Here is a 9,894-nt window from a genome sequence, read left to right as displayed (position 1 = left end):
GAGCGCTGATAGAATCTAAATGGGCACATTCATTGACCCGGGAAGACCTGAGGGCCATTTTTTTTTACCTGAAGCCCTGCACTCTCGAGGAGGTGAAAGTGTGCTCCTCTTAGCAAAGGAGAGCACACATTATTCTGAAGATGACCGAATGTGGTGGCTGTAATGTGATCTGACTGCCCTACGCCGGATACCCGGAATAAGCCACCAACGTATCAACAAAACCTCATTGTGACATTGTCCGAATGAGCCTCATAACACCGACTTACCCAGCAGGAATAAGTCCAGCAGTTCCATCGCCAGTTCCGATTACATCTTTTGATGTACTTACATTGCAACGGTGATAAACACTGCAATTTAATATTCATAGGCTACTGCGGTTTTATATCCAGACGTGGGATGCTTGCTAGGCGCCTCATCTCAAACAACCACAAGAGGGCGAAGGTAAAATCGGAAACATAGTTTAATCCTTTAACATTTTCCGCCTGGAAAAGTACAAGCTGCATTCCTTGCAGAGGCAAAACGTGACTGGACATAGTGCGCCGACAATAATATACATAAAAATACTTCACACGTTACGTTCCTGGGGCGCAGCTTTGAATAATATTTAGTTTGCTGTACATGTCATTATTTTAGTCACAACGAATTCTGGAGGTAAACAAAGTATATTATCAGTGGCGCACGTTAAGTAGGTTAAATAGTGTTAGCGCTGTATAATAACTGACAGTAGTTTTGAGTCTGCAGCTATGTATATTGACTATAATATAAAAATGTAAAAGCACACATTGTCGGTGCAGTACATTTTCATATTGTTCAGGGGTTGAAGGGAGAAGAAAAACAATCTGATGGCACCCACCTTAGCATGTCACTTTCCTAAAGTTAGTAACATGTTTTTGCAGTTTGACTGTTTACACGAGCTGTCATACAAACCAGTGAAATTCAAAACAGGGACTGATTCTCCTTGGAAGGAGGAGGAGGAGGAGAGGTGGTGGTAGAGGGAGGGGGGCACCGGGCGATCGGCTCCGTGACGACTCTAACAACTTGGAGAAAAAGTTGAGGTTTAACTTGGCGTCAGTTTGGCAGGCAGCGTGTTTGAGCGCCGTGGTGGGCGGGGAGGAGGGAGCCCACCCTTCTCTCCTCAAATAGGAGCCGGCAGAGGGAGTCAGGCTGGAGCTGGACATTACTGGCTTCGTAGAAGGGGAGGCGAGCCTCTGACGTCAGCCCAAGACGCGCATAAATACTCCACGCACTCCAAGACCTTCAGAGACTTCAGAAGTTAGGGCAAATGTGTAACTTTTATAAAGCTTTTCTGCATACACAGCCTGTGATCGGGGCATACACACTAAACGAGCCGTGAATAGCAGCTGATCATCAAGCGTTTGCTCAAAGTGGGAATTAAAAAAGGGAGCATTCGTGTTTGTTTTTTACTGGTACAGGTGTTTCGCGAACAGCCTGCGCAGAATCCCATGGTTACCGCTTAAGGACCTTTAAGCGGTTATATACCTGTTGCAGATACGAGGTTTATTTGCCGCGCACCGTGGAAGAGTCATCTCCATTCATGAGTGTGTCCATGCTGGAATCGGAGTGCGTCTCGCCACCATGCAGTATCGGCTGGGGGAATGAACCTGCCAACTTCTACGAGAGCAGACCGAGCGCGCTGCAGGGCGTCTACAAGCCCGGCCGGGGCGCCGTCCTGCAGGAGGACAGCAGCCTGACTGAGCTGAGCACCGCTCCAGCCATGTACGACGACGAGAGCGCCATCGACTTCACTTCCTACATCGACTCCATGTCCTCGGTGCCAAACCTGGAGCTGTGCAACGACGAGTTTTTCGCCGACCTGTTCAGCACCGTGAAGCAAGAGAAGAGCGAGTTCGGCCATCTGGCCAGTGCAGTGCAGCATCCGGGCGTCCTGGACGGCGGCCTGAAGGAGCCCCTTAGGAACACTGATGACAATTTTGTGAGGGGATCCTTCAACGCTCCCGTGAAGCAGGAGCCTGACTGGAGTGACAGCGACACGCCCGCCTCGTTGCCGTCGCAAATCGAGACCTGTGCGCAGACCACGGTGACCCTGCAGACCGGGCAGCCCACGCCGCCGGCCACCCCGGAGCCCAGCGCCACCCAGCCGGCGGCTCGCAAGGTCGGCAAGGAGAAGGGCAAGAAGTCGGTGGACCGCTATAGCCTGGAGTACCGTCAGAGGCGAGAGAGGAATAACATCGCGGTGCGGAAAAGCAGGGACAAGGCGAAGCAGCGCAACCTGGACATGCAGCAGAAGATGGTGGAGCTGAGCAACGAGAACGAGCGGCTGCACAAGACCATCGAGCAGTTGAGCCGGGAGCTAAGCAGCCTGAGGAACTTCTTCAAACAGGTCCCCGGCTCGACCTTCCCGGACTCTGCCGCCGCGGATATTCGGTGACACCCAGCAAAGCCGACCCCTACCCCCACCTCCCGAAAGATACCTCAAGCCGACTACCAATAAACCATCTGTAGCAGATGTACTGTAAAGTTACTCGAGACAGTATAGCACTGATCAGAGTACCGAGTATTTTTCTATATCAGCTGATGCCTGTGATATAGCTGTCATAATCACTTTTTTCAGGCAGATGTTTTCTATTTTAAATTATTTTACGACTTAAATTTGTAGTCATGATACACCTTTTACAATTCCAAAAAACCTTTGTATGTTTGTCAGGAACGAAAGAAAGCATGTTTGGTTTTTTTATTGTTTGTACATAATTTTGACTTTTTGTAAGTAAAATCTAAATAAAACTGCTTTCATGTCATCTGTACATGGGATGGTGATTTGGGTGGCTGAGGGAAAAGTTGCAATAAATGCAAACCACGGCAAGGTGTGAAAACAGTGGGATCAAAGGTCACCAGGGCCTTGGGGTGACCAGTGGCTTGAATATGTCCTGCTGCCCTCTGAGAAAAGGCTTCTTGTAAATGACTGCAAGACCCCAGTAAATCACTCTATCAGATATGCTTGTGTGGGTCATACTTTCATGTCTTTACATTGTAAACCTGGAACATTAACACAGGGTACAGAAATGGTATAGCAGGCATGTATGAGAGTCAGGTGTGTTTTTTAGCACAGCAACATGGACATTTATCAGATTCACAGCCACTGGCAAGATCACTCAAGAAAAAATAAAAGTGTGTATTGATGCAGGCCTGATTGAAAGCCATGTCTCTTCTGAAACAAACTGCTGCAATTACACTATGTGCAGACCCCCTGCGAAACAGCCAAAGGCAGAAAAGTGAAGCTATCTATTACTGGAGACAGGAGAGTGTGGGTCAAAGGTCCCAGTGTCGGCAGGGTACAGCAGGCCACGGCTAGACCCCTCTGAACTTTAGCGGGGGACAGCAGGTTGGGGAGGGTGTTGGCCGCATGCCGTGTGTCTCTCTCCTCTATTGCAGGTGACCGTGCTCAGGCTCGGCCCCCCCTCCTGGTGTGACACTCTGCTGCATATGCTGATTTCTTCCAGGCCAATCCAGGTTGCTGGCCGGCCCATCACCACGCGGACGTAAGCGGAGAGGGGGCCCACCTCCGCCCCTAGAACTCCCTCCACCTGGTAGCCCTGGAAGAGGATACAAACGCAGACGGCTCTGGTTAAACGGTGACGGTGATTAGCTTAGCTGAACCCGCAGCTCCCGTCTGACTGACGAGGAGGAACTATCTGGCTGGACGTGCCCACGGGGAGCCCGCCAACCCAGCACAGCTCCTCACCATATAGCTTTCATCGCGCTTAGACATGGCTGTTGTGATTGCCGACCAGAGATAAGAGACTGAATGATGATGACAGTCACATATTTAACAGCCACAAATAATACCTTTCTCCCTGGATTAACAAGACCAGTTCGACAGGTTCTACCAAAAAGGTAAACAAGCCTTTTCCCACTATGGCTGAGGGCCCCTCCCTCTCACACGCCCAGCCTATGAGGAACCCTCATGCTTATGATTGACGGTAAAGATCTCTCCCACACAGCACTCATTCCCCACGTGCGACATTTGCACCCATAAACGTGCTGTCGCAGAAGGACTGCGCCCGGTGACCCACCTCATGGCCGCAATCCGCCCAGCTCAGGATGGCCTGGATGGTTTCTTGTATCAACTGTTTGCAGAGAGAATACAATGTTTGCTTACAGTTAGCATTGGTGGTTCTGGAAATTAGCATTTAACTAAAGCTCAATATACTGGATACATAAATGTCAATTTAAAGTCCTTAACATTTTCCTATTTTACGTAAATAGCACTACAACTGCTATGATCCAATCAAATCCCAGATATCCTTGATGATATAACTGGCTGCATTGCCGTTCCTTGACATTAGCTGACAGCGCGCCCTCAAATTTACTCAAAGGTCTGCCGAAAGAGGATAAGAGCAACTTTATTATCAGTAATCTCTAAATCTATTCCCATTCAGTCTTTAACCTCCAGCCCAGTTGCTAGGCAGTCATTACTGTTATTCTAAACTTCTGCAAGAATAATCAGTTCAGTAAATATTAAATGTCTTAATGCAGCTAGTCGGAAACCCAGTGTCATCTCTCAGATTCTCATCGTCTTTCTCGATACAGATAACATATAACTAGTTATTAAAAGAAAAAAAAGCTGAGGACACATTTTGTCGGCTGGTTTTCCAAAACATGAGTCTTGTAATCTAATTTCTGCCTGTAGTAGAATTATTTCTGCTAGATAAGCGAGTTGGCACTCATGCACGAGTAATATGATGTTTTTGGTTTAGCAGCTATAATAAAAGAAATGTGATACTCTAGATACTATTTCATATTTCATACTTGAAAATTAACAGATGGGGGGTCACTATTTTGTGGATTCAGCAGTTGAAGAAGATCCTGTCCTGCTCTCCAAATCACACATGCTCAGATGACCTTGTTCCAGTTACTCTGCAGCTGCCATGCAGGCTGTTATGGTTATCCAAGCTACAGTGCATTCCCATCCCTTACTCTGCAGCTGCCATGGTTATCCAAGCTACAGTGCATTCCCATCCCTTACTCTGCAGCTGCCATGGTTATCCAAGCTACAGTGCATTTCCATCCCTTACTCTGCAGCTGCCATGGTTATCCGAGCTACAGTGCATTCCCATCCCTTACTCTGCAGCTGCCATAGTTATCCAAGCTACAGTGCATTCCCATCCCTTACTCTGCAGCTGCCATGGTTATCCAAGCTACAGTGCATTCCCATCCCTTAACCATGGCAGCTGCAGAGTAAGGGATGGGAATGCATTCCCATCCCTTACTCTGCAGCTGCCATGGTTATCCATGCTACAGTGCATTCCCATCCCTTACTCTGCAGCTGCCATGGTTATCCATGCTACAGTGCATTCCCATCCCTTACTCTGCAGCTGCCATGGTTATCCATGCTACAGTGCATTCCCATCCCTTACTCTGCAGCTGCCATGGTTATCCATGCTACAGTGCATTCCCATCCCTTACTCTGCAGCTGCCATGGTTATCCATGCTACAGTGCATTCCCATCCCTTACTCTGCAGCTGCCATGGTTATCCATGCTACAGTGCATTCCCATCCCTTACTCTGCAGCTGCCATGCAGGCTGTTACAGTTATCCATGCTACAGTGCATTCCCATCCCTTACTCTGCAGCTGCCATGGTTATCCATGCTACAGTGCATTCCCATCCCTTACTCTGCAGCTGCCATGGTTATCCATGCTACAGTGCATTCCCATCCCTTACTCTGCAGCTGCCATGCAGGCTGTTACAGTTATCCATGCTACAGTGCATTCCCATCCCTTACTCTGCAGCTGCCATGGTTATCCATGCTACAGTGCATTCCCATCCCTTACTCTGCAGCTGCCATGGTTATCCATGCTACAGTGCATTCCCATCCCTTACTCTGCAGCTGCCATGCAGGCTGTTACAGTTATCCATGCTACAGTGCATTCCCATCCCATGCAGGTTATGGTTATCAGTACTAAAGTCCATTCCCATCCCTTGCTACACAATTCTTTTGCAGGCTGTTATGGTTATTCATGCTAAAAACGCAGTTAAATCCTGGCAGTGTTTCCGTGCTGCATGATCCCCCCCAGAGTGAAAGATCTCCCACCATCTCTCGAGGACTGGCAAAGAACTTCAGCCGTAGCGCTCTCTCTTTCTCTCTCTCTCTCTCGATTGGCCCCCGGCCTCACATCCTGAAAGCTGATAGGCATCTCTGCTTTTTTTTTTTTCTTCTTCACATGCTAATCCACGCCAAAGTCACAGCACCTTCATCTTTACTGTGCACTGGCTCAGCGAGGGACAGCTCAGGAAGACCTCCAGCTGCATCTTCAGCACGGGCTCCTTCAGTGGCACGTCACAGAGACGGCAGAAGAACCCGGGGCTGCTAGGGCAAGAAAGCAGTTTAGAACTTAATATGTCGTCTCTTAAGAACATTTTATCCATCCCTCTTCCAGTACAGGGTCATGGGGGCCCTGGAACCAATCACAGGCCAAGTATGAAAGCAGGTCATCGCGGATCCTGACAGGATGCCAGTCCAAAGGGCGCACACACAAACACACACTGCAGGCAGCTTAGAGATGCCAAATCACCTCAGGGCACGACGTTGGACTGCGAGAGGAAACCCGCAAAGGGAGAACATGCAAACTCTACACACACCCAGAGTGGGGGTGGGATCTCAACCAGTAATGAGCCAGGGCGTCAGCCACATTTTATCAATAAATAAGTAAATTGTTTTTATTACAGATTTCAATAATGCTTATCATAATGCGGCTAATCAAAACGTTAACATTTAATGGTATAGTACAGCTACACCACAATGCACAAAGTAATTTTCAACTGTACACTGCAGTATTATACATTGTTCTACATATTCAGATTGATATATTCAGCTCTTTCCTGGGCTGCTCAATCAAAACTTACTGTCCAGCAGGATCTGCCTCCAACTGCTCACTGCCACACAGGTTACAGGTTGGCCAGGAATAGGCCGTATTCTCATCCACACCAACAATGACACCTGCAGATACACACACCATTTATTATTAAACCCTCTTCCCACTTTTCAGTTCAAGTGGTTTTTCTGGTGTCAGAATAGTTTGCAGTTGGTCATTCTAAAACTGCTACACTGCAGTGATTCAATCATTTACTAAAAGAGCGAACAATACGGTTATAATTAGACATAAATGAGATATTTTGGAATAAAGTAACAAAGCAATTCATCCATCTATCTATCCCGAACAGCCATCCATCCATTTTCTGCCCCTGCTTGTCATATGCAGGGTTTTGGGGGACGGTGTCTGGAGCTACAGACGCAAGGCAGGGAACAACCTAGAATGGAGCACCAACCCATCACAGGGCTCACTCACACATGCACACTTACGGCAAATGTGGCAACACTGACTGCAGCATGTTTTTGGACTGAGTACTCAGAGGAAGCCCCATGACGACATGGGGAGAACATGCATACTTCTCACACCGGGAGCCACAGTGCAGACTCGAACCCTGATCCCAGAGGTCTAACCAGTGTGCCACAGTCCCGCCCCCTATCCTGGACAGGTTAGAGATTATTCCAGGTATGAGATGGCCTGTACGGGATGTGCGACGGGATGCGTGAGGCAGCTGCCCTGCTGCTGCTTCTTTGGAGGTGCTGGGGGGGTCTGAGTGACTTAGCAGGGACCATCGTGCCTTAAAACCCCAAGGAGGCCTATGAACTCTGGAACGTTTTGCCTTTCAGAAAGACAATAGCTTTGTCTGCAGCGACCACAGTCAGGCCGCGCACGCAGCAACAGGGCGGACCAGCCTCAGAGGGGGGGGGGGATTCACAGAAAAACAAACACTCCCCCGGCCTGAGAGAGAGTGATGGCACTGGGACATACCTCGGACAGAGCACAGCGTGTTCACGGCCACGTCGGGCCCCAGGGGGTCAAGCCAGGCCAGGACAGGGGCTGAATCCTGCAGAGCATGCAGCTGGACCAAGGATCGCTCGGCACACAGCACTGCACCTGCGTATGCACACACACACACACACACACACACACACACACACACACACACACACACACACACACACACACACACACACACACACACACACACACACACACACACACACACGTACAGAGTGAGACATAAAATATGCGTAGCAACATACAAAGAGAGACAAACACACACAGGCACATACACTGAAACACCCAAAACCACAATCTGCGCAGTCATACACTCACATCCTCGAAATTTGTCCCCACCAAGACAATAATAAACAAACACCCATCTGCAAGCAAACTATGTACAAACAAGCTGCCCCAAGCGGCCCCACTCTATCCAGTCAAGTGCCAAAACATATTTCTCTGTATGTGCGAACACATACATTTTTGGGCACATGGCATGTGGAACAAGCTCCACGTCACTTTCTATAACTACAGACTACAAAGCCTGAAATTTGATGTACGAAATCCAGTTTATAAAGCCGCATATCGCTAATACTCGAAAGTGGTATATCTTACAGTTGGAGTTATGTATGCCGCTGACTCTTCCCATGTCCTTACCAAATTCACAGTTGTAAAGGCATGTCATTTACAACAGTGCAGAATCAGAGATTGGCAGTAAAGGCTCACACAGAGGAAGCACTGTAACGATGCCCCTGATGTGAATGAATATTTCGCAATACAGATGAAAACATCTGCAATGACCACCTGTAGCATTCCACCATTAAATTCTTAATTCCACTTTAAATGAAATGCACAGAAACTATGATCAAAAAAAGCTAAGACCCAGGAAAATGTGCAGTAATGGCAGACCCTAATAATCGAAGTGCAGCTGGGCTATGATGCTCCCTAAGGTAGAGTGTGGCTGGGCTACTGTGCTCTGTAATGGCAGAGGATGGCTGGGCTATGGTGCTCCCAATAGGTGAAGTGTGGCTGGGCTACTGTGTTCAGTAATGGAAGAGTGTGGCTGGGCTACGGTGCTCCGAATAGGTGGAGTGTGGCTGGGCTACGGTGCTCCGAATAGGTGGAGTGTGGCTGGGCTACGGTGCTCCGAATAGGTGGAGTGTGGCTGGGCTACGGTGCTCCGAATAGGTGGAGTGTGGCTGGGCTACGGTGCTCCCTAAAGGTGGAGTGCGGCTGGGCTACGGTGCTCCCTAAAGGTGGAGTGCGGCTGGGCTACGGTGCTCCCTAAAGGTGGAGTGCGGCTGGGCTACGGTGCTCCGAATAGGTGGAGTGCGGCTGGGCTACGGTGCTCCCTAAAGGTGGAGTGCGGCTGGGCTACGGTGCTCCGAATAGGTGGAGTGTGGCTGGGCTACGGTGCTCCGAATAGGTGGAGTGTGGCTGGGCTACGGTGCTCCGAATAGGTGGAGTGCGGCTGGGCTACAGTGCTCCGAATAGGTGGAGTGCGGCTGGGCTACGGTGCTCCCAATAGGTGGAGTGTGGCTGGGCTACGGTGCTCCCTAAAGGTGGAGTGCGGCTGGGCTACGGTGCTCCCTAAAGGTGGAGTGCGGCTGGGCTACGGTGCTCCCTAAAGGTGGAGTGCGGCTGGGCTACGGTGCTCCCAATAGGTGGAGTGCGGCTGGGCTACAGTGCTCCCTAAAGGTGGAGTGCGGCTGGGCTACGGTGCTCCCAATAGGTGGAGTGCGGCTGGGCTACGGTGCTCCCAATAGGTGGAGTGCGGCTGGGCTACGGTGCTCCCTAAAGGTGGAGTGCGGCTGGGCTACGGTGCTCCCTAAAGGTGGAGTGCAGCTGGGCTACGGCGTTCTGTAATGGCAGAGTGCGGCTGGGCTACTGCGTTCTGTAATGGCAGAGTGCAGCTGGGCTACGGTGCTCCCTAAAGGTGGAGTATGGCTGGGCTACGGTGCTCCCTAAAGGTAGTGTGTGGCCGGGCTATCACGCTTCCTAATAATGGAGTGCAGCTGAGCTACCACGCTCCCTAAAGGTGGAGT

General features: G+C 49.7%; 2 protein-coding genes across 4 annotated transcripts in view; one reads left to right on the top strand and one right to left on the bottom strand.

Moving 5' to 3' along the window:
- The first annotated feature begins 1,162 nt into the window (after positions 1-1,162).
- On the top strand, positions 1,163-2,777 carry cebpd (CCAAT enhancer binding protein delta). The gene has a single exon (XM_049010746.1). The coding sequence runs from the start codon at positions 1,556-1,558 to the stop codon at positions 2,408-2,410; it is 855 nt and encodes a 284-aa protein (XP_048866703.1). The 5' UTR covers positions 1,163-1,555; the 3' UTR covers positions 2,411-2,777.
- spidr (scaffold protein involved in DNA repair) overlaps positions 2,700-9,894 on the bottom strand; it is a 70,154-nt gene continuing 62,959 nt past the window's right edge. For 2 of the 3 annotated variants that reach the window (XM_049010743.1, XM_049010745.1), the window contains exons 16-20: positions 7,838-7,963; positions 6,885-6,978; positions 6,231-6,348; positions 4,053-4,106; positions 2,700-3,572 (exon numbers count right to left, since the gene is read on the bottom strand). In XM_049010743.1, coding sequence (XP_048866700.1) covers positions 3,345-3,572; positions 4,053-4,106; positions 6,231-6,348; positions 6,885-6,978; positions 7,838-7,963 — 620 coding nt within the window. In that variant the 3' untranslated portion in view covers positions 2,700-3,344. The remainder of the gene's footprint in view (positions 3,573-4,052; positions 4,107-6,230; positions 6,349-6,884; positions 6,979-7,837; positions 7,964-9,894) is intronic. The other variant, XM_049010744.1, reaches the window with a different exon arrangement.

This window comes from Brienomyrus brachyistius, chromosome 4, assembly GCF_023856365.1.
Source record: "Brienomyrus brachyistius isolate T26 chromosome 4, BBRACH_0.4, whole genome shotgun sequence".
Lineage (NCBI taxonomy): Eukaryota > Metazoa > Chordata > Actinopteri > Osteoglossiformes > Mormyridae > Brienomyrus > Brienomyrus brachyistius.
This window is presented reverse-complemented; position numbering and strand designations above follow the sequence as displayed.